Genomic DNA, 25,325 nt, shown 5'->3' with positions numbered 1-25,325 from the left:
AAAACTCTGAACTCACTTAAATTTTGTTTCGGGGCCACGAGAACCATGAGCACTTCTCTTCGTTAACTAACTTATCGTATCTTAGAGAAAAAGGGAAAAACTTTCGCAAAATTGAAGAAAATGGTTACACAAAAACAAAAAAAAATCATCCGAATATGTTCAGGAAAATTTAAACCTCGATATCTCGGTAAAGCAAATCCAAAACAATTGACTTGACATTCCACCTTTGGCGGGATTCTTAATGATACTACTAACAACTGCCTATAAAGAACAAACCGAGCAGCCGAAAATCACTGAAAATATAGCATATAGATCTTGAGCATATAGTCCCCTCTACTAAGGTTGGGTCGGAGCAGAAAAAAAACAAAAAAACGACAGATCATAGCAGAAAGCATAAAGAAAAAAAAATCTGCTGCTTTGCAAAAAACACAGCAGAAATTGCTAGTCCCATGAATAATCTCAACCCACAAGACGTGAATGCACTGAACAACAAAAACAACCGACTAACGTCTGCAGAACCGCTCTCAAAGTATAAGCGAGCGGTTGGTTTTGTCAGTAGTTAGCCACGGTTTAGTGAGGCTAGCTTAAGCTTAATTGAAGTGAGTGAGCTGAGGGTAATAGATGATGAGATCAAGCCAAATAATATCAGCTGAAGTGCGGCATCATTAAAAGTGTTAAGGAAAACGATGAGAGAGAGAGAGAGAGAGATAGTGTTCGAGAGACAAAACTGGCTATGAAGAAGTTCACTAACACATCCACAGGAATCCATTGAGACCTCTACTTGTCCAAATAAAATCATACGACTAGCAAAAGAGCATAAAAGATTGGCCAAAAATGAAAAATTTGCCAAAAGTTACGAAGCCATTAAAACCAAGCTATTCCCTGAAATATGTGGAAAATTTTTTTAAAGTATCTATATGTTCGAATGGGCTCTCATTTAACGCCAATGGTTGATGTGATAATGCGATACGAGAACAAATATAACCAAAAATCATAGGGAAACATATAAAAATTTGAAAAATTTGTAGAACTTTTTTACTATCGAAGTCAAAGCCATCTGATGAAATAAAATCACTAATACTACTTTTTGTTTTACTAGAAAAAAGATGGGACCAGTCATTAGGGAGACAAAGCAACAAACTGCCAGAAACGATTGGCAAAACTAAAAAATTAACAAAGTTTTTTGGAGGCAGAAAGAACCAAAGAGCCATTAGGTATCAACTGAAAGCACTAGATATGTTACATCTTTTGTAAGACTATCTGAATGTTGATTAATGAGACTAATCCATGATATTGCAAAAAGCACAGCAGTTTGAGTCAAAACTCTGAACTCACTTAAATTTTGTTTCGGGGCCACGAGAACCATGAGCACTTCTCTTCGTTAACTAACTTATCGTATCTTAGAGAAAAAGGGAAAAACTTTCGCAAAATTGAAGAAAATGGTTACACAAAAACAAAAAAAAATCATCCGAATATGTTCAGGAAAATTTAAACCTCGATATCTCGGTAAAGCAAATCCAAAACAATTGACTTGACATTCCACCTTTGGCGGGATTCTTAATGATACTACTAACAACTGCCTATAAAGAACAAACCGAGCAGCCGAAAATCACTGAAAATATAGCATATAGATCTTGAGCATATAGTCCCCTCTACTAAGGTTGGGTCGGAGCAGAAAAAAAACAAAAAAACGACAGATCATAGCAGAAAGCATAAAGAAAAAAAAATCTGCTGCTTTGCAAAAAACACAGCAGAAATTGCTAGTCCCATGAATAATCTCAACCCACAAGACGTGAATGCACTGAACAACAAAAACAACCGACTAACGTCTGCAGAACCGCTCTCAAAGTATAAGCGAGCGGTTGGTTTTGTCAGTAGTTAGCCACGGTTTAGTGAGGCTAGCTTAAGCTTAATTGAAGTGAGTGAGCTGAGGGTAATAGATGATGAGATCAAGCCAAATAATATCAGCTGAAGTGCGGCATCATTAAAAGTGTTAAGGAAAACGATGAGAGAGAGAGAGAGAGAGATAGTGTTCGAGAGACAAAACTGGCTATGAAGAAGTTCACTAACACATCCACAGGAATCCATTGAGACCTCTACTTGTCCAAATAAAGTCATACGACTAGCAAAAGAGCATAAAAGATTGGCCAAAAATGAAAAATTTGCCAAAAGTTACGAAGCCATTAAAACCAAGCTATTCCCTGAAATATGTGGAAAATTTTTTTAAAGTATCTATATGTTCGAATGGGCTCTCATTTAACGCCAATGGTTGATGTGATAATGCGATACGAGAACAAATATAACCAAAAATCATAGGGAAACATATAAAAATTTGAAAAATTTGTAGAACTTTTTTACTATCGAAGTCAAAGCCATCTGATGAAATAAAATCACTAATACTACTTTTTGTTTTACTAGAAAAAAGATGGGACCAGTCATTAGGGAGACAAAGCAACAAACTGCCAGAAACGATTGGCAAAACTAAAAAATTAACAAAGTTTTTTGGAGGCAGAAAGAACCAAAGAGCCATTAGGTATCAACTGAAAGCACTAGATATGTTACATCTTTTGTAAGACTATCTGAATGTTGATTAATGAGACTAATCCATGATATTGCAAAAAGCACAGCAGTTTGAGTCAAAACTCTGAACTCACTTAAATTTTGTTTCGGGGCCACGAGAACCATGAGCACTTCTCTTCGTTAAATAACTTATCGTATCTTAGAGAAAAAGGGAAAAACTTTCGCAAAATTGAAGAAAATGGTTACACAACAACAAAAAAAATCATCCGAATATGTTCAGGAAAATTTAAACCTCGATATCTCGGTAAAGCAAATCCAAAACAATTGACTTGACATTCCACCTTTGGCGGGATTCTTAATGATACTACTAACAACAGCCTATAAAGAACAAACCGATCAGCCGAAAATCACTGAAAATATAGCATATAGATCTTGAGCATATAGTCCCCTCTACTAAGGTTGGGTCGGAGCAGAAAAAAAACAAAAAAACGACAGATCATAGCAGAAAGCATAAAGAAAAAAAAATCTGCTGCTTTGCAAAAAACACAGCAGAAATTGCTAGTCCCATGAATAATCTCAGCCCACAAGACGTGAATGCACTGAACAACAAAAACAACCGACTAACGTCTCCAGAACCGCTCTCAAAGTATAAGCGAGCGGTTGGTTTTGTCAGTAGTTAGCCACGGTTTAGTGAGGCTAGCTTAAGCTTAATTGAAGTGAGTGAGCTGAGGGTAATAGATGATGAGATCAAGCCAAATAATATCAGCTGAAGTGCGGCATCATTAAAAGTGTTAAGGAAAACGATGAGAGAGAGAGAGAGAGAGATAGTGTTCGAGAGACAAAACTGGCTATGAAGAAGTTCACTAACACATCCACAGGAATCCATTGAGACCTCTACTTGTCCAAATAAAGTCATACGACTAGCAAAAGAGCATAAAGATTGGCCAAAATTGAAAAATTTGCCAAAAGTTACGAAGCCATTAAAACCAAGCTATTCCCTGAAATATGTGGAAAATTTTTTAAAAGTATCTATATGTTCGAATGGGCTCTCATTTAACGCCAATGGTTGATGTGATAATGCGATACGAGACCAAATATAACCAAAAATCATAGGGAAACATATAAAAATTTGAAAAATTTGTAGAACTTTTTTACTATCGAAGTCAAAGCCATCTGATGAAATAAAATCACTAATATTACTTTTTGTTTTACTAGAAAAAAGATGGGACCAGTCATAAGGGAGACAAAGCAACAAACTGCCAGAAACGATTGGCAAAATTAAAAAACTAACAAAGTTTTTTGGAGGCAGAAATAACCAAAGAGCCATTAGGTATCAACTGAAAGCACTAGATATGTTACATCTTTTGTAAGACTATCTGAATGTTGTTTAATGAGACTAATGCATGATATTGCAAAAGGCACAGCAATTGGAGTCAAAACTCTGAATTCACTTAAAATTTTTTCGGGGCCACGGAACCATGAGCACTTCTCTTCGTTAACTAACTTATCGTATCTTAGAGAAAAAGGGAAAAACATTCGCAAAATTGAAGAAAATGGTTACACAAAAACAAAAAAAAATCATCCGAATATGTTCAGGAAAATTTAAACCTCGATATCTCCGTAAAGCAAATCCAAAACAATTGACTTGACATTCCACCTTTGGCGGGATTCTTAATGATACTACTAACAACTGTCTACAAAGAACAAACCGATCCGCCGAAAATCACTGAAAATATAGCATATAGATCTTGAGCATATAGTCCCCTCTACTAAGGTTGGGTCGGAGCAGAAAAAAAACAAAAAACGACAGATCATAACAGAAAGCACAAAGAAAAAAATCTGCTGCTTTGCAAAAAACAGCAAAAATTGCTAGTCCCATGAATAATCTCAACCCACAAGACCTGAATGCACTGAACAACAAAAACAACCGACTAACGTCTGAAGAACCGCTCTCAAAGTATAAGCGAGCGGTTGGCTTTGTCAGTAGCTAGCCACGTTTTAGTGAGGCTAGCTTAAGCTTAATTGAAGTGAGTGAGCTGAGGGTAATAGATGATGAGATCAAGCCAAATAATATCAGCTGAAGTGCGGCATCATTAAAAGTGTTAAGGAAAACGATGAGAGAGAGAGAGAAATAGTGTTCGAGAGACAAAACTGGCTATGATGAAGTTCACTAACACATCCACAGGAATCCATTGAGACCCCTACTTGTCCAAATAAAGTCATACGACTAGCAAAAGAGCATAAAAGATTGGCCAAAATTGAAAAATTTGCCAAAAGTTACGAAGCCATTAAAACCAAGCTATTCCCTTAAATATGTGGAAAAATTTTTTAACGTATCTATATATGTTCGAATGTGCTCTCATTTAACGCCAATGGTTGATGTGATAATGCGATACGAGACCAAATATAACCAAAAATCATAGGCAAACATAAAAATTTAAAAAATTTGTAGAACTTTTTTACTATCGAAGTCAAAGCCATCTGATGAAATAAAATCACTAATACTACTTTTTGTTTTACCAGTCAAAAGATGGGACCAGTCATTAGGGAGACAAAGCAATAAACTGCCAGAAACGAGTGGCAAAATTAAAAAATTAACAAAGCTTTTTGGAGGCAGAAATAACCAAAGAGCCATTAGGTATCAACTGAAAGCACTAGATATGTTACATCTTTTGTAAGACTATCTGAATGTTGTTTAATGAGACTAATGAATGATATTGCAAAAAGCACAGCAATTGGAGTCAAAACTCTGAATTCACTTAAAATTTTTTCGGGGCCACGGAACCATGAGCACTTCTCTAGAATAAAAAACTGAAAGTGCAAAAAAAAAGTTTCCACATTTTGCACTGAGAAAATCAAAAACAATTTTTGTCTCAGGTATTGTTATGTCATGTAACCCACCGGCAAGCCATAAAAAGTTTTGTTGGCCAGTTATGATCGTTGAGCTCAGAAAAGGACAAAAAATTCAAAAATTTTAAAAACACCTGCAAACTTAAAAATCCTTCTTGGAAAAATTCGAACATTTTATCATATCAGCTGAAGTGCGGCATCAATAATATCAGCTGAAGTGCGGCATCAATAAAAGTGTTAAGGAAAACGATGAGAGAGAGAGAGAGATATAGAGTGTTCGAGAGACAAAACAGGCTATGAAGAATTTCACTAACACATCCACAGGAATCCATTGAGACCTCTACTTGTCCAAATAGTCATACGACTAGCAAAAGAGCATAAAAGATTGGCCAAAAATGAAAAATTTGCCAAAAGTTACGAAGCCATTAAAACCAAGCTATTCCCTGAAATATGTGGAAATATGTTTAAAATCTCTATATATGTTTAAAGTCTCTATGAAAATATGTTTAAAGTCTCTATAAAATTTCTAGTTTTCTAGACGTGTCAGTAATTAAACCATATATAATAAAAACTGAAACTGCAAAATTCAAAAAAAAAGTTTCAACATTTCGCACTGAAAAAATCAAAAACAATTTTTGTCTCAGGAATTGTTATGTCATGTAACCCACCGGCAAGACTTAAAAAGTTTCGTTGGCCAGTTATGATCGTTGAGCTCAGAAAAGGATTAAAAAATTCAAAAATTTTAAAAACACCTGCAAACTTAAACAAAATCCTGTTTGGAGAAATTCGAAAAAAAACATTTCATCAAAAAAACGCTAAAAATTTGAAGTTAAATTTTATCAAAAAATCGAAAAAAATTTAGATTTTATCAAAGAAAAATGCTAAAGTTCTAGTCATTAAAATAATGATATCGAATCCAATTACTCTAGAAACTATGCAGCAGCTTTTAATCAAGCCTCTGAGGAGGTCCCTGGGCCCCCGTTGCCGGTTAATAAAAAAAAAATACAAAAAAGTTGAAAAAGTTGCAAACAATTTTTTTTAAAAGTTGCATAAATTCGTAATATTCAAATCTTAAAAAAATTTCAATAAATTTAGAAAAAATGCAGTAACTGATCTTCAAACCCTAGATGAGTTTCCCTGGCTCTTGAGGCTGAAGAAACCTAAAAAATAAGGAAATTTTTTGAAAAACTTGAAAAAAAATTGCATGTTTTATCAAAAATTGCTAAAACTTGATACTAAAAATGTGAGAACTATTTCATGGCCGAAAAACATTGCTGTACCGTATTATCAAACACATAAGGAGACTTTCTGACCCATGAAGCTAAAAAAAACCTGAATGACAAAAAAATGTCAAAAAAATTGAACAAAATTCCAATTTTTGTCAAAATTTTGAAAAAATGCGTGATGTTAAAGTCTTGAATAACATTCCACTACATCTAGAACCCATACGGAGACCTATTATCAAACCCTAGAGGAGTTTGCGCGGCTCTTGAGAATATAGAAATTTAAAAAGAGAAGTTTAAAGAATTTAAAAAGATCGTAATATTAAAAGCTTGAAAAACATTTCATTGCATTTAGAAAAAATTCAGTAACTGATTATCAAACCCTAGAGGAGTTTCCTTGGCTTTTGAGGCTGAAGAAACCTAAAAAATGAGGAAAATTTTCACAAAACTTAAAAAAAATTGCAAGTTTTATGAAAAAATTGCTAAAATTTGTTATATTAAGAAGTTGAACAATTTCAGTAACATATTGTCAAAAGTTTAAGGAGGTTTTCTGGCCACTGGCTGAAAAATAAAAAAAAAATCGTGATGTTCAAGTGTGGGAAACCATTCCATTACCACTAGAAAATATGAAGTAATCTATTATCAAACCCTAGAGGAGGTTATTTGACACAAGGCTGAAGAATTCTAAAAGACACCAAATTTTCAAAAATTGTATAAATTTGCGTGTTTTTGTTTGGATTTACAAAACATGTAGCTCTTAAAATGGTCATAAAAAGTACGTATTTCTTACAAAAGACCCTGATAAATTTTAACCATCCTCAACTGTAGACCGGTCCATCAAAAATTTGAAACATGACGAAGGAACACGAAAAAAGGCAACATTTTGGGCTCAAAAAATTAAAAATGACTTTTTGCCAATAAACTACGGCCTTCCCGATAGTTTAACCACACAAAGCAGTTGAAGCACTAGTATATGCGGTTCCGGGCCTTTATTCCCGCTCGATTCCCGCTGAGCGCTACCTTTATATCCTGTTTTTAGGACGAAAAGTCAAATGAGTCAGACGGAAAATTGCTCAAGCGAAAAATCGCATAAAAAACAACAGGATTAATATAATTGCAACAAACTTCGTTTGAGGCCAAGTCATAAAAAGAAAACATATGCAAAATTATTTGAATTTGTTTCATTTGCTTCAAAAAACAAAACATAACCGGCTAACGTCGGGCGAATTGCTCTCAAACGACCGGCAGGCGGTTGTCAGCACCTAGCCACTGTTTAGTGAGGTTAGCTTTCGCTTGATTGAAGAGGCGTGAGGCTAGGGTAATAGACGATATTATCACGCCACATAACAGCCGCTGAAGTCAACAAAAGTGTTAAGGAGAGAGAGAGAGAGAGAGAGAGAGAGCGAGGTAAAACGTGAGCGAAAAAGAGAAGGAAAGAAACGCCAAACAACACACACACACAGAGAGAGAGAAAGAGAGAGAGCTAGAAATTTTTTCCATGAGATTCTAGCCTTGTTAAAAACTAAATCATATAAAAAACTGAAAGTGCAAAATTCAGAAGAAAACTTTCCACATTTCGCAGTGACGAAAATGTTCAAAGAACATTTTTTGCCTCTGGATTTTTGTCATGTAACCCATCTGTAAAAATTAAAAAGCTTCGTTGGCCAGTATTAATCGTTAAATTCAAAAAAGGACTCAAAAAATGCAAATAAAATGACAAAAATTTCAAAAAAAATGAAAAAATCAGTTCTACAAAAGTTTTATTAAAAAATCGATAAAATTTGTGATATTAAACAGTTCAAAACTATTCTATCGCAATAAAAATTGTTCAGTAACCTATTATCAAAGCCTATACGAGGTTTCTTGGGGCTGGAAGAACTTAGATAATGACAAAAATTTTGAAAAATTTGAAAAAAATTCAAGTTTTATCCAACAATTGCTAAAAATCGTGATGTTCAAATGTTGAAAAACATTCTATTACCACTAGAAACTAGGCAGCAACGTATTATCAAACGCTTCAGGAGGTTGTCTGAACCCTGAGGCTGAAAAATCGTGAATAATGAAAATATATGTCAAAAAATTTTAAAAATATAGCAATTTTTACCAAAAAAATGCCAGAATTCGTGATGTTTAAATCTTGAAAAAGATTCCATTACTTCTAGAAACTACATAGTAACCTATTATTAAACCCTCGAGGAAGTTCCTTGGCTCTTGAGGCTGGATAAACCTAAAAAACGACAAAAACTTTCAAAAACATTGAAAAAATTTGCAAAATTTATCAAAAAAAATACAAAAAATTCGCAGTGTTGAAATGTTGAAACCATTCTATTACAACTAGAAACTATTCAATAACCTATTATCAAATCCTAGAGTGGATTCCTTGACACCTAGGGCTGCTAGGGCTGAAAAAACTTAAAAAACTGACAAAAATTTTCAAAAATCTTGAAAAAAATTCTAAAAATTAGTATAAATTTGCGTTTTTAGCTAGCGGTTGTTCGTCAGTAGCTAGCCACGGGTGGGGGGAGGGCGCACGGGGGTGCCGATGGGGGTGGCGACAGTCGGTTGGGGGGTGGGGGGGGCAACAGGGCGGTGGGGGGCAATAGTGGGGGGGGGTCAGCATTGTGGGGGGGGGGGTGGGGGTCTTTAACCTCTAAGAACCGCTGTTTACACCATAAGTATAAGACTCCAAAACTGTTTGAGCTGAAATAGAGCTAAAAGGCTCTAAGAGCACTTAATGCCCGCTGGGCGCTACCTGTTTATCCCGTTTTTGAGGACGAAAAGTCAAAAGCGTCAGACGAAAAATTGGTCAAGCGAAAAATCGCATAAAAAAAAGACCGACAGGACTAATATAATTGCTACAAACTTCGTTTGAGAGCAATTAAAAATTGTTGACTGTACGTTTACAGCAATTTTGAAACAGAAAAACATACCAAATAGACAGAAAACTCCACAGAAAAAGAAAATATAAGCAAAAAATTGACTGCATTCAGCCAATTCTCTTTGTCAAAAAATGTTAAACGGACATCAAAGAAACTAAACGCTTGCCCAAAGCAAAACAAAACATAACCGACTAAAATTTACTGAATTTCTTTCAAGCGACTGGCGAGCGGTTGCCTTCATCAGTAGGTAGCTACGGTTTAGGTAGGTTAGCTAAATCTAGTAACTGAGGGGCCGTGGGTGAGCGCGGCGGGGTGTTCAACCTCTAAGAACCTATCTTCACACCAAAATTTAGGTCTCCAAAACAGATTCAGCAAATTACATAATAAGAGAAGACTCTAAAAGACATTAATGCCTTCCGGGCGTTACTCATTAATCCCGTCAAAAAATTTATAAAAACCACCAGACTAATATATTAGCTAAAAAATTTTGGAGCAATGAAATCTCAAATTGGCCAAATATTGCTTCTTAAATTCTTACGATTTAACGTACATTTACATTTCAATATGTTTTAGGGACATCACTTTTCCCGAAAAAATTTGGTTAAAATTAAAAAAATGCTTCGAAAATGACGCACGTGCTCAAAAAATTTCTCTCGTTTAGCAACAATTTTTTCATAGAAAATTTTCTTGTTCACTCTCAGAGTAATGCATTAGCATCAACCACAGTTGTTCGGTCTTCTGTTTTCCTGATGTTCCTTCAAGAGAAACCACCTTCACTTGAAAAACTACAAAATAACAATCCTGATTGGTGACTTCATTATAGGCTAAAAGGGAAAAATGTAAAAAGGTTTTTTGTTCTCAAAATTATCATGTAGCTAAAAATTAACCATTCGAGCCACCGAAAAACATACCCGGCAGATTGCCGGAAAATAGCCGCCGTTGATTCCAATAAGCATGATTGGGATTGAAAGAATAGAAGATATTGAAAAAAAAAGATTTTTGTACGAAAACATTTTTTAAGTCCGATTTATTTTGATGGCATTTCGTAGTTGAACATAACGTACTTCTGTTTCTCAGTGAGAGGCTACAGGGGCTACTACCAATACCAATAAGCATTAGAGATGGTAACTAAGTCTTATAGGAACGACGTTCAAATAGCGTGCATCTAAAATTGGGCTTTATGGGTTTATCCCGTTTCTATTTCTGATTTCAATTTTTAATACTGACTCTGTTCATTTTGAATTGCTTTGCTGAGCACCTGATGTTCAAAATCACTTTCAGCAGAATGAGAGAAGAGAGAAACTAGCCTAGAGAAGTCAAAAAGATTACACGCAAAATGTTGAAAAGGCGGCAAAATGAGGTAAAGCGAAACATTTTTTTATTCGACGAAGTGAAAAAACATAGCAGGACAAGTCCTGACGTACAATTCAAAGAATTTTCATTGACTAAACAGAAAAACCAGACCTAGAATGGACTATGAGTGAATTGAGAAAACAATTTTAAAAAAATCAGATCGAAAAATAAGAAAAAAAAATCAATGTCAAAATGCCGCATGTGAACAAAATAAACCACTAGCGAGAAATGAAAATTTAATTCAAACAAAAAACTAGGCCTAGAATGAGCTGTGAATGGATTGGGAAAACCATTTAGAAAAAAATCCGATCCAAATAATCGAAATAACAGTAAAAATCAGAGTGCAATTGCCGCATGTGAACAAAAAACCACTACCGAGAAACATAAATTTTGTTCAAACACCATTTTCGCACTCTACTTTAAAATTAGAGCGAAAAAAATTCACGCCGCAAAACCACTCGCTTTTTCGCTCCATTTCCTGTTTCGGCGTGACCAAAATCACTACTCCGATTTGACTTCAAAAATCAAAAAAAAACATAGCAGGACAAGTCCTGACGTACAATTCAAAGAATTTTCATTGACTAAACAGAAAAACTAGACTTAGAATGGACTATGAGTGAATTGAGAAAACCATTTTAGAAAAAAAAACAGATAAAAAAATAAGAAAAAACAGAAAATCAATGTCAAAATGCCGCATGTGAACCGAAAAAACCACTAGCGAGAAATGAAAAATTAATTCAAAGAAAAAACTAGGTCTAGAATGAGCTGTGAATGAATTGGGAAAACCAGTTAGAAAAAAATCCGATCCAAATAATCGAAATAACAGTAAAAATCAGAGTGAAATTGCCGCATGTGAACAAAAACCCACTACCGAGAAACATAAATTTTGTTCAAACACCATTTTCGCACTCTACTTTAAAATTAGAGCGAAAAAAATTCACGCCGCAAAACCACTCGCTTTTTCGCTCTATTTCCTGTTTCGGCGTGACCAAAATCACTACTCCGATTTGACTTCAAAAATCATGAAAATGTGTGAACAGATCTTAAAAAAAAACATAGCAGGACAAGTCCTGACGTACAATTCAAAGAATTTTCATTGACTAAACAGAAAAACTAGACTTAGAATGGACTATGAGTGAATTGAGAAAACCATTTTAGAAAAAAAAACAGATAAAAAAATAAGAAAAAAACAGAAAATCAATGTCAAAATGCCGCATGTGAACCGAAAAAACCACTAGCGAGAAATGAAAAATTAATTCAAACAAAAAACTAGGTCTAGAATGAGCTGTGAATGAATTGGGAAAACCATTTAGAAACAAAATCCGATCCAAAAAATCGAAAAAACAGTAAAAATCAGAGTGAAATTGCCGCATGTCAACAAAAAACCACTAGCGAGAAAGCGAATTTTTGTTCAAACACCGTTTTCTCACTCTACTTTAAAATTAGAGCGAAAAAAATTCACGCCGCAAAACCACTCGCTTTTTCGCTCCATTTCCTGTTTCGGCGTGACCAAAATCACTACTCCAATTTGACTTCAAAAATCATGAAAATGTGTGAACAGATCTTAAAAAAAAAGACAGCGCCCCAATACAATTCAAATTCTTTGAATTGTAAAAATAGGAGCGCTATAATAGCCGGCTGAGAAGATGAGGGCGGCTATTAATAAACACTCGAGCCACAGAAACTTCAGAAACTGCTCTTTCCACTTCGATTTTATCGAAGTGACCACTCGAGCCACAGAAAATTCAGAAACTGCTCTTTCCAATTCGATTTTATGTTTCACCGGCATTTTTCGCACACTGACTATTATTCAGAGGTTATATGAAGCAACAAAAGGCCATCGAGTTTTAGCAGTTTGTACCTTTTATCGAAGTCAACAAATAATGTGCGAGGACATCTTGAATAACAGAGCACCAATACCATTTAATCTTACTTGGTTTTATAAAAAGTTAAACCGACTGATTAGCTGACGCGGCCATTAAACAACACTCATCGGATGTTTTTCGTCTACAGACCCTGTTTAAAATTCAGATAAAAAATTTGGCTATAACAGGGCATTGTGAAAATTGCTCGGGTGTAGTTTTCTGTTAGGGAGTAAGATCTGCAATATCAAACTAGTTCATCTTAACATGTAGAGACATGCATTTCGATAATAAACTGTTTTTCCCTGAATTTGAAGACGTACGTATTTGCTGATTGAGGGGTCGAGTTGTCTGATGGTTTTGGTGACGTTGTAGAGAGACACGACAGCATTGCTGGACCAGGAGGCGACTATGTAAGCATCTGAATCCACTTTTGACTGTCTCACTCTATTGCAGGCTCCCTTGTGCTCCAAACCTACACAAAAAAGGAGCAAGAGTGATATTCAGTAACCCAAAAGTAATCAGATTTTTTACAATACGACTCAAGAGAGTATTAACTACCATTTACTTTTTATTTACAGAAACATAGAATTTACTATGGGAAACTGAGTGTTACTCTTCCTTAGATATCCAAAACATGGCCAAAATGCTGTTTCTGTTTTATGAATCAAACTATTTGAGAACAGAAAACAGCTGGATAGATACAGAACGGATCACAAAGAATGTGAAAATATATGAACAGTTCCCCAAAATTAATTTATATTGCTTGATTCAAAACTTTAAAAAGGTTTCTAAAGGGGCGATGTGCAAAAGATGACAGCAAAAGGAAAATATATTCAACAATTGACCAGTATCAAAAGCACATGTTTTTGCCAAAGTAAAAAAATTGGTTGAAAAACACAGAACTAGTATAGATTATTAGTGTTTATTTCACGAAATGTGGATGGCAACTGTCATTAATGAGGCTAAGTTATAAGCTGACAAAAAGTAGACGGAAAAAGTTCAAAATAATTTCATGTTTTTAAAATCTAAAAACTTCTTAAGTCATACAAACCATCAACAGTTCACTGAAGGAAAAAACAAGTCCTTAGAAAGCCATTGCCAACTGTCATTATACAGAATACGTCATACGACGAAATGCAATCAATTAAATGCGAAATTCGAGAACAATTAAAACCTCATGCTATCCATTGCAAAGTTTTGTGTGCAATTTGTGTTCAGCTGAATCTCCATTCATCAGCACTGGGACCTGTGGTTCAAATGAAATTGTGACAACTGACAGAGGAAGAACTATAAATACAGCCAAATATTCACAAATCAGTTTTTTAATGAAAACTTATAGTATCGAAGGAACCATTATAAAAAGAATAAATCCGCGAATAGATTATTATTTGGTGTTACCCAAATTAACATGTCAAAAAGAGAACAAAGCTACAAGTTGCGAGAAATAAAGTTAAGAAGGTGGCAAAGTTTATAAACTCACTGATATATTATTTCTAACAAATATACTCAAAGTCATAAGAGCGCCAATATTAAACATAATCTCTACACATGTTAATTTTTGGTTCACAAAAGAGACCACGGTAACGGTCATTAACGAGACTAACCTATAGATTGACAGAAAGAACGTTAAAATCTGGCAAAGATTAAAAAATCTATCATATTTGTAAAAGAAATAGATTCAAAGACAAGAACCATTGGGTGTCGACAGAAAACATACCCGGCAGATTGCCGGAAAATAGCCGCCGTTGATTCCAATAAGCATGATTGGGATTGAAAGAATAGAAGATATTAAAAAAAGATTTTTGTACAAAAACATTTTTTAAATCCGATTTTTTTATTGCATTTCGTAGTTGAACATAACGTACTTCTGTTTCATAGAGAGAGGCTACAGGGGCTACTATCAATACCAATAAGCATTAGAGATGGTAACTAAGACTTATAGGAACGACGTTCAAATAGCGGGCATCTAAAATTGGGCTTTATGGGTTTATCCCGTTTCTACTTCTGACTTCAATTTTTTATACTGACTCTGTTCATTTTGAATTGCTTTGCTGAGCAACTGATGTTCAAAATCACTTTTAGCAGAATGAGAGAAGAGAGAAACTAGCCTAGAGAAGTCAAAAAGATTTCACGCAAAATGCTGAAAAGGGGGCAAAATGAGGTAAAGCGAAACATTTTTTTTATTCGACGAAGTAAAAAAACATAGCATGACAAGTCCTGAAATACAATCCAAGTAATTGAATGAAAAACAGATCTAATGAACCCGACCAGCAGATCAATTGAACAATCCCAGCCAACAACACAAAATCTCAAAAGTTGAGAAACTAAAAGAACCAAACAAACTAACCAAAAAAACGACCATTGCTTAAACCCTTGAAGCTTTAAACTTGAAGGCCATTTATGACTCATTTCAAAAAACTCATTAACTCACGCAAAAACCTTGAAAAAGATGAATCTGCCACTAAAAGTAGATAAATTGGACAAATATGACAAATGCATCAAAAAACTAAGAGAAAATTTACCAAAAATAGGGCTATAACAACGATCAAACATTTTTTTGACTGTGGAGTTCTGTCTTGTACACCATCTACATCATTTAGATTCATCTTTCGTTGGCCAGTAAAGACAGTTAAACTCAGAGAATGACAAAAAAAAATCGGAAAAATTGAAAATCGAAAATTTTAAATTGCAAGCTTTATTTAAAAAATTCCCTACAATTACAAAATTAAAAAATTGAAAACTATTTTATTGCCCCTAGAAACTATGTAGTAACATACTAGCAAACCCTATAGGAGGTTCCCTGCCACTAAATAAAAATTTCAAAAATGTAAAGAAAAAAATCGCAACTATCAAAAAATTGGTAAAAGATATTAAAATGTTGAATACCATTCCATGGCCAACAAATATTTTCAGTAAACTGTTAGCAAACCCTAGATGAGGCTTGCCCTGGGGCTGGAAAACTTGAATAATGACAATAAATGTCAGAAAATTTGAAAAAAAAAACAAGTTTAATTTAAAAAAGTTGGTAGAATTCATGAAGTTAAAATGTTTAAAACCACTTCATTACCAATCGAAACTATGCAATAACCTATTATTAAACCCCAGAGGAGCTTTTTTGACATCAAAGTCTGAAACAACTCAAAAAATGACAAAAATTTTCAAACAATTTGAATAAGTTAGTATAAAATACCGTGTTTATGTTTGGAGTAGCAATAGATATAGCGCTTAAACAGGCCGTAAAAAGCAATTACGTCTTGCAAAGGACCTTTAACAACTTTTATAAACCTCAATTTCAGACTGGTCTAACAAAAGATCCATAAATGACGAAAAACTGCTAAAAATTTCATTATTTTAGGCTCAAAAACTCCCAAAAATGACCTTTTAACCTTGAATTACGGCCTTCCCAGTAGCTTCACCACTCTGAGTACTTGAGGAACTACTAAACGAGGGCCTCTAATGAAACTTGATGCCCGCTGTGCCTTACCTGTTTATCCCGTTTTGAAAGCTCAAAGTCATGAAAACAGGTGTGAAAACATCTTACAAAAATAAAAAAAAAGACAGAGCACCAATACAATCCAATTCTTGGATTGTAAAAAAATAGGAGCGCTATAATAGCCGGCTGAGAAGATGAGGGCGGCTAATAATCATTGAATAGTTCACAGAAAAACCATTAGATGGAGAGTTATACTTTTATTTAATGACAAAGTATCAAGGCTAAAAAAATAATAACACAGCTTGCAGCTCTGTCGGAGCCATAGAAACCACAAGCTTTACTTGGAAATCGTAGTATTTGTTCATTGTGTCTGATTTGAACATTACAGGAACCTATTAATAATTAACTTCTGAATGAAAACAGACTTGTCCGTAATTGGGATGAAAAAAATTGCAAAAGTATTTTCAAAAGCACAGAACCCCGAAACAATGATATTTTAACAAAGATAAAAATTCACGATGAGGCCAAAAGTGGTCTTGCTATCGTTGCCCGGCTGCTAAAACGTAAAAATCCCAAATAGTTGCACCACAGATATATTTTTTAAACAGATAAAATACCAAAAACAAATATATTTTTGATAAACATCATTATAAAATAGCGAAAGGCCGACAAACTGTTAGTTCCAGAACACTTTCTAAAAAACCTGATTACAAAACAACCCTCATCCGGGTAAAGAAAGATTTTGTTAGCAATTTTTGCCTTGACTGCCGGCAAACTCTGACAGAGGGGGCTAAAGAAGCATATTTGATGCCAATGTTCAAGAAAATGCTGAATTTTTCTAAAAATTCAGCGAAAATTTTAACTTAAGGAGTCAGTTCAAACAATTTAGCAACTCTTGCTTACCTGCGAACCAAAAACCAATAACACGATTGTTAATTTTTTCATATATTGTGCAAAATTTATCAAATTTTGAAAACTGAACAAAACAGGGGAAATGAGGCTGAGATGTTCGCAAAAATTCAAACACCGATAAAACCTCGAAAACAGCGAAGTTCAAAGACATCTTTTCAATTTGATAATCGGCGCTTGACGAGCCTTCAAATGATACCACTCAAAACTTCTTCCGATTAATATACTAATCAGCGAAAATTGACTGATCAAAAAATCCAGTTTAGCACATAGTTCCGTCCCCCACTAAAGTGGTGTTAGAGCAATGAGAGGAACGACACAATTGAAGAGCTATAGACAGATCATTGAGGTGGGATTTCCTAACTTGATTTTGATTCCTATTAAAGAAAACAAAAACCAATTAGCGCAAAATTAACTTTGAGAGTAAGTCATCGTTGGCTAAAGAATTGTTCAAGCAAATTACCCAACAAACTGGTTCTATAAAGAGTGAAAAATGACATCACGCATATAGCTCAGTAAAAACTAGCCGAATTAATAAACAAACATAACTGACTAGCGTCGGAAGAATTGCTCTAATCTATTGCAGCCTGCTTCAGTTGGGGGGGGGGGGGGAGGGGAGGGAGAACTTAAATCGCTAAGGGCGCTTCAAATGACGTCATTAGAGGTTATAATATACCATTATAACCACTAATGAAATTTAACATGAAAAAAGTGACACCAATTTTGGCGCACTTATCATTTGACTCTTATTAGTGAATTGCCGCTAATTGAGTTCAGCCACATGAAATTGCGAAAGACCGAGAATTTTAGATAACCCAAAACGAAAAAAGTCAAGGGCGCAAAAGTCACTCGAAAAGTCAAAAAACCCCGTCAAGCGATAATTTCGCATAAGAACGGACAACATATTTACAATAATTGCTTCAAACTTCGATCGAGAGCAATTAAAAACTATTTTAAACAGAGCGAGACACAAACGCAAACAACGAAAAATTGACAAATTAAAAAACAAAGGCCAATAATAGCTCTGCTCAGCTATTACTATAGCAGCCATTGAAAACACAGCCGGCGAATTGTCTGAAAACAGCCGCCTTTGACCCGCTTGACAAACATTGGGATTGAAACAGAAAAGGAAAAAAATAAGAGATAGAAATTGACAGAATTTCTCTAAGTCAAATTTTTTGGCGTGCAAATTCTGCAAATTCGGTGAGATTCTAAAATTACACTTAATTCAGCTGCTAAATTGAACGCTATTAAGCGTAATACTAATGCCAGTTAGCAATCGCTAATGAACTTTGATAACCCAATGCACTAAGACAATGACCGGGCTTTATATGCTTATACAATTTCTTTTAATCTTTTGATTTTGCTCTTTTGGTTTTGAACGTAATCACTGCATTGTATAATTCAATGCGTGAAAGAATTTAAAATCCATTCAGTTGAAACAGTGAGTGAAATAAGTCAGAAGTCAAGCGTCAAAATTGTTACTTATGTAAAACGAAAAACGCAATGTAAAGCAAACTTAAAAAAAGAAGAGCGCCTAAATAATAGCAGTTGAGAAGCTGACAGCTGATATTAATTTTGAAATGACCGTCCTTCAGAGGAACACGAAACAAAAAATCAAAGCAACCTAGCTACACACAGCTAACAATTTGGCAGTGATAATTAAAATACAAAAATTAAACTTTCAAGCTTTGAAGCTGATAAATATTGATGCAAGCGTTTCATACAAATTTGGAAAGAAAATGTTCAACATCAAAACTTAGCGTTCCCAACTGAACAAAGGAAGCAAAAAAACCATAAACCGAAACCATTTCCAAAGCCTTCAGTTGATCGTCCTCCTTCGGGTGCTTCGTTCTGTCAGCAATAAAACAAAACGCAAAAAGCTGGACAATTAATTAAAGTTTTTCAAACTAAAGAAAACCTGATACACCAAATTTCAATAGCAACCAACTGAAGTCGGATATTGTTCATAAACGACTGTCCCAGGGATGCTTTGGCAGCAGCTAGCTTAAGTTGAGTGGAAATATCTTTTCTGTGTGGGAAAAACATGGCGAGGGTAAATGTTCAAGGTCCTAACGTTACGAAAAATTATTTTTACATTATGAACTTATAAACCTCTTCAGCAGTTTCAGTGACAGTACACTTGCAGACTGGAAAAAATCAAGCTGCACAACGATTTAACGCCCTCAGGCTTTATCACATTTTACAAACTACCGAAAAAAAAACAAACTGGTCAGAGAAAAAGTTGCATAAAAAATATAACCACTTCGAGAAATCTTTCACTCCTTCCGATGCTAGGAAATATTTTAAAAACGTTCCGAGGACGCAATTTGTGAAAGGCCGGCTTTAGCTCCAGCTTTGCTCAATCACGAGTTAAAAAACTGAAAAAAATGACCGGCCAGAATTGAGGTCAGGCTTACAGAAACTGGTTAAAAATCTTTACTGACAGCTATCAACAGACATTTTTTTTTAAAAATGAGGGTTTTGAAAACCTCACTTTAGTGAAATCGAAAATGTAGACGGGCAGAGTACCTGAAAAATTCTTTGTCAAGTACAAAACATAAATATTTGATAAATAAAAAGAACACAATATCCAAAAACATTGCCGACTAGGTTCGGACGAATTGCTCTCAAACGACCGGCGAGCGGTTGGTTTTGTCAGTAGCTAGCTACGGTTTAGTGAGGCTAGCTTCAGCCTAACTGAAGTGGCGTGAGGTGAGTGCAGCGGGGGGGGGGGGTGCACAGGGGGAGGAGGGAGGGGGGGGGCGACAGTTGAGGGGGGAGAGGTTTTTAGCTGAACAGGGCCCTTACGGCCGTGAACGATGTGCAGGGGCGGGGATTGAGGGTGGCTCATTCTATAATAACCGCTTTCACAACATAAGTACAAGTCTCCAAAACAGTTTCTGTGAATCGCATGGAGACTAGTGAGCAGAAATACTCTAAGAGAACTTAATGCCCTCTGGGCGCTACCTGTCTATCCCGTTCCTGAAGACGAAAAGTCAAATGTGTCAGACAAAAAATTGGTCAAGCGAAAAATCGCATGAAAGACCAATAGGACTAACATAATTGTTATCTTCGTTTGAGAGTAACTGAATACATATCCGAGAACTTGCATATCCCATTTCACGTATTCTTGAACAAAGTTTTTTTAAAAATTACATTATTAAAATCTCAAAAGAAATTATTTCAAAATCGCTAGATGATTAAGCTACAAAAAACTCGAAAGTCAGTAACAATTAATTTCAAATAGTACCTCCATATATCTATGGAAAACAGAACTAATTTGTTCAAAATTTGCAACATTTTAAAATCAAATTTCAAGCCTCACATCTTGTTGCTCGTTGAGTTTACCAGTCCAATGATTGGGCTGACTGTACCCCAGAAAAAAATAACTTAAACTTTTAAGCAGAAACTTTGTTCATTAACCTACGAGAGAATGAAGATATCTAAATGTTTTGACGAAAACCTAAGATTTTACGAAGGGAGAGACGGTCGAGTATTCTGGGTTACGGGTGGAACATGTGCAGGGGTGATGCGGGAGAAATGAAGTTTGGGGGGTCAAACTCTAACAACCGCCCTTCACATCCCAAAATTATGTCACCCAAAACAGTTTCATTGAATCGCATATTTAGAGTCTAGTAAACCAAAAGGCTCTACAAGCCTTAATGCCCTCTAGCATTAGGGCCAACTTAGCAGAGTAAAATGGCATTTTACGGCCAAATGGCATTTTACGGCCAAATTAGCAGAAAAACGGCAAGTCTTTGCGATAATTCAGCAATAAATTAAAATCCTAAAATAAAGCTTTTCTCACAGAACTAAACGTGGAAAAACTCACGTGGCAGAAGCATGATGCCAATGTAAAATGAAATTGAAAAATAGCGGAAAATTGTAGACAATAGTATAAAACTAGTTGGCCGAAAACAGCACAATTAAAATGAGCTACCGTCAAAAATCTCAAATGACAAAACTGCACATAATTATATTCAAATGGAATGAGGGCATCTAAAGCAATATAGTAATAGTTTGATGTTGAGCAAAACTGACCAAAATTTGTCCGCGACTCAAAACCAGCACGCAAAAATGAAAAAATCAACAACCACTCCATCAAAACTTTAAAGTATAAATTCAGAGATCTTACTTGGTGCAATCGTGGTTGAATAAAAATTTTAACCCCTAAACCTCGCTCAAATCCCCAGAACTAGGACTATGTATACACAACTGGCATGTAGATATTCTCAATAAAGTGGTCGGGCAAACAAATTAATTAGTATACTTATTGTTAATGTAGTTTGCTAACCATAGATTTTTTTAGAAGTCGCCCACATTAAATTGGCATTTAACGAGCCGTTCATGGTTTACTTTTGATCATATGAGACATCAGAAAACCAAAGCAAAAATAGATGATTTCTTGGTTTGTATCCTTTGACAGCTTCTGGTAGTATGTTTCTTCAACACCAGTAGTAGTGGATAAAACAAGGAAATCAACCACCAGCAAAATTTGTCCCGTTCTCCAAACGCTAATCGCGCATGTCGAATAGGGCCAAATTTTACTACTTGTTGAATTCCTTGTTTTATCCACTACTATATATTAGCTCTATATTCGATCAAAAACAATCAGAAATCAATTAAAATCAAAAATAAAACAAAAAATCAAAAAAATCAAAGCAAAATTTACAATTCACTCTTTGAAGAGCGATTCACTATTATTCGGGGTGATCCCCCAGTAGAAAGATCGCTCTTTTTCGCTCTTAAAGAGTGATTCCCTCTTTTTTGATATTTTTTTTTATTTTTTTATACTTTTATTTCAAATTATCTATACTCTTCAATAAATTTAAATTTTCTTCTACTTTTTCTATATTAATAAGAAATGATACAAAATTATAATATTTACACGAACAACTTTCCACAGTTTGGCTAATAACTAAAGGACTTACAGTCTTGCTTTGCCATCTAGGATTAATTGTTTTCTCACTCAAATTCCTACTAAATCCTTTAGGTATATCTACATCTGGATGTTGTTTCTTTACATGAGCCCGTATCCCATCATATCTAACAGCAGAAGCACAATATGGACAATTAACTTTAGCTGAAGTACAACTTCTACATGTATATTTACTCTCATCAAAATCAGTTAGTGGTTTCATATAGTTACATTTATTACAACTTCTAATTAAGACTTCTGGGCTAAGGTTAAGGTTAGGGTTAAGGTTAGGGTTAGGGTCTGAGTTAGAGTCATAGATAGAACTAGAACCAGAACTAGAACTAGAACTAAAACTAGATTCATTTTTTAAAGAACAACCCCATGGAGAAAAATCATTAGCACAAATACCACTTAGTAGTATATTACCACACATACATTTATTAGTTTTATCTTTATGACATGATTCATAATGATATTTTAAACAAGCAATGTTTCCATATTTATAGTTACACTCTAAACATTTTAAAAGCATTTATAATAGGGTAAACTATAATAATATTTACCTAATCATTTCGCAGATAGGACTTTGTCCATGTCTCACCATCGGTGTAACCGCTTCACAGATAATATTTAACCATGATTTCAATTCAATCTTTAGTATTATCTTTAGATGAGATACACTCTGCTAAATATTTATTTCCTAACGTATTGAGTGTATTAGTTTTACATCTCTTATCTAAAATCAATTCAAGGTTTAATTTTTTTTAGTTATCTCCAACAAAATTTATAATCTCTTCTCCAAATTCTTCATTATTTCCATATAGTCTGGTTAAAAACTTTCCTCCCTTTCTATTCAAAATTCCCATATCTTCAATTATATATTCTTCTTGTATTTTTTCTAAGGGTGTAACAAGTTTACGTGCCCCATTGACTAAACTATTTTTTAGATCGGTATAATCACTTTGTGTATCAGTATAACCACTTTCCAAATAGGACTTTGTCCATGTTTCACCATCAGTATAATCATTTCCCATATAGGACTTTATCCCTGTTTCACCATTAGGGAACCTGCTTGGCAGATCTTCTCCATATCCAACTTTAACCAAAGTGTTTGCTCTATTCAACATATTGCTTGCACTCATTACCACGGCTCCAACAGTTTTTATTATTGAATCAGGATAAATATTACTAGTTATAACTAAACCCCAACCTATAATTCCAACAATATTTGATAATTGTTTTAAACCTTTTGCTTTAACCATCTCTTTTGTTAAAACATCATTCTGAATTTTAATATTATTTAAAGTAAGAAGTTTACTAAAATAAAACTGATAATTATCATGACTAATGGTATTTCTATCTGTTGCATTTATCATGAGTGGTTTCATATATGCTATAAGTTTATTTATATCTTCTCTTTCTAATTCATCTTTTAAACTAAGAGCTTTTAAATCAAGGAAACCAACTCTTGAATCAAATATCAGTGTTCTATTACTATTAATAATAATAAGAGTATTTTCCTTCTTATTATATTTAATTATACCATAACGAAGTTCATCTGATATTCCATCTGTACGATTATAATGGTTACCATTTAACTCACTGATTATTTTACTAGAGTCATGTTCACATTTAAGTATCTCACTAAAGTCTTTAAATAGATCAGGTCCATTATAAGTTGTTAAATAAATAGTATCAGAACTCATTCTCGCTGTATTAATTATTTGAGCTGGTTTATGACACATTACACTCATTTGAATATTATAATGTCTACCTTCAGTAAAATAATAAGCTATATCCTTATTTAACCTATCATTTTGAATCAACCTATCAATTTTGAAATTTATGCATATTATTTTTTGTGATCATATATCACATTTATTAAACCCAGTATAAAACTTATTAGACTCAGGATCTATCCAGTCTCTGTCATCTTTACACACAATCACTATATTTTTAGCTGGGTCTTGGTTTTCGTCTTGGTTTTGGTCCCGGTTTTGGTTTTGGTCTTGGTTTTGGACTGAGTATAATTTTAAGTATTGTCTAATAAAATATGTTTTCCCTGTACCAGTTCCACCATAAACAATAGTATGTAATGGTGACTTTTCATATTCAAATCTAACTAGGCTCCTATTCATAAATCCACCAAAGCTCAATCCCCAATTAAGAAAATAAAAATTATAACTGCGCTACCTGTCTCCATTTTTATATATAAAATATAGATTTGATTTAGACTTAGACTTATTAAAGTTATTATATAAAAATGGTTATCCTAACTTTTGAGGAATTCAATAATAAATTTAATATTGATAATAGTGCTATGAGCGATATCTCAGAATAGAAGATATAGGTAAAGATATAAGTCTAACTATCGAAACTGTAATGAGAGAGGAGACTCCAGATAATATTAATGAACCTAACTCCAATTTTATTGTAAATCTGCATCCAACTTAAGGTACACATTGGGTTTTAGTTATAAGAAGCGAAGGTGGTCCTGTGTATTACTTTGATAGTTTTGGTGTTGAGACCACTCCATTATTCCTAGACGAATATGTTGACCTAGGCTCTAATAAAAGAATACAACAATCTGATGAATCTTATTGTGGGGCTTATTGTTTATATATGATCTATCTTATTGATAGAGGATTTAGAATTAAAAGTGCTTTGAATATTCTAGTTAATCAATGTAAATATCCGGGAATATATAATGAGTGTTTTTGTTCAGGTTGTAATGTTAATCAGGGAACAGACTCCGTCCGTGGCATGCCAACCTGCTTCGCAGATGATAAATATAATGATAATGATAATGATAATAATAATGATAATGTTAATGATAATTTTATTGATAATGATAATGATAATGATCTACCAAGTAGCTTTGCTAATGATGTTAATGATAATGATAGTGATAAAGGTAATGATAGTGATAAAGATATTTTGATATATCAGGGAACCTGCTCGGCAGATCTATTTGGTGAAAAACATCAAAGGGGTAAACCTAACAACAATAGTCCTACTAACAATATCTCTGTAAATATAAATGAAGATCTACAATCATGGCTAAATGATGATAATATAATTACTGAAGCCGCATTCCCAGATAACTTTAGATGTATAATATCTGGTCCTAGTGAATGCGGCATTTAAAAAACTAATTCTGGCTAGTATATATTTTGATAAGCTATACATTTTTGGACCTACTGGCGATCAATATCAGGGTTTAGAGAGAATAAACCCAAAAGCAGTTGTCTAGTTTGTTAAAGATATAAAAGATTTACCCTCTCCCGATAAACTACCCAAAGACTTAAAGAAACTAAAGATATTCGATGATGTTAGAGCCAAAGAACCAGTTATTAATGAATACTTTTGTAG

The 25,325-nt window shown here is 34.3% G+C and overlaps 1 protein-coding gene across 2 annotated transcripts in view; it reads right to left on the bottom strand.

The window, feature by feature from the left end:
• The window catches only part of LOC142348338 (uncharacterized), a 111,446-nt gene that overhangs the window by 42,321 nt on the left and 43,800 nt on the right, over positions 1-25,325 (bottom strand). For both annotated transcript variants that reach the window (XM_075399648.1, XM_075399649.1), the window contains one exon: positions 13,011-13,162. In XM_075399648.1, the coding sequence (XP_075255763.1) occupies positions 13,011-13,162 (152 nt within the window). The remainder of the gene's footprint in view (positions 1-13,010; positions 13,163-25,325) is intronic.

The sequence above is a fragment of the Convolutriloba macropyga genome, chromosome 10, assembly GCF_964194025.1.
Source record: "Convolutriloba macropyga chromosome 10, txConMacr16.3, whole genome shotgun sequence".
Classification (NCBI taxonomy): Eukaryota; Metazoa; Xenacoelomorpha; order Acoela; family Convolutidae; genus Convolutriloba; species Convolutriloba macropyga.
This window is presented reverse-complemented; position numbering and strand designations above follow the sequence as displayed.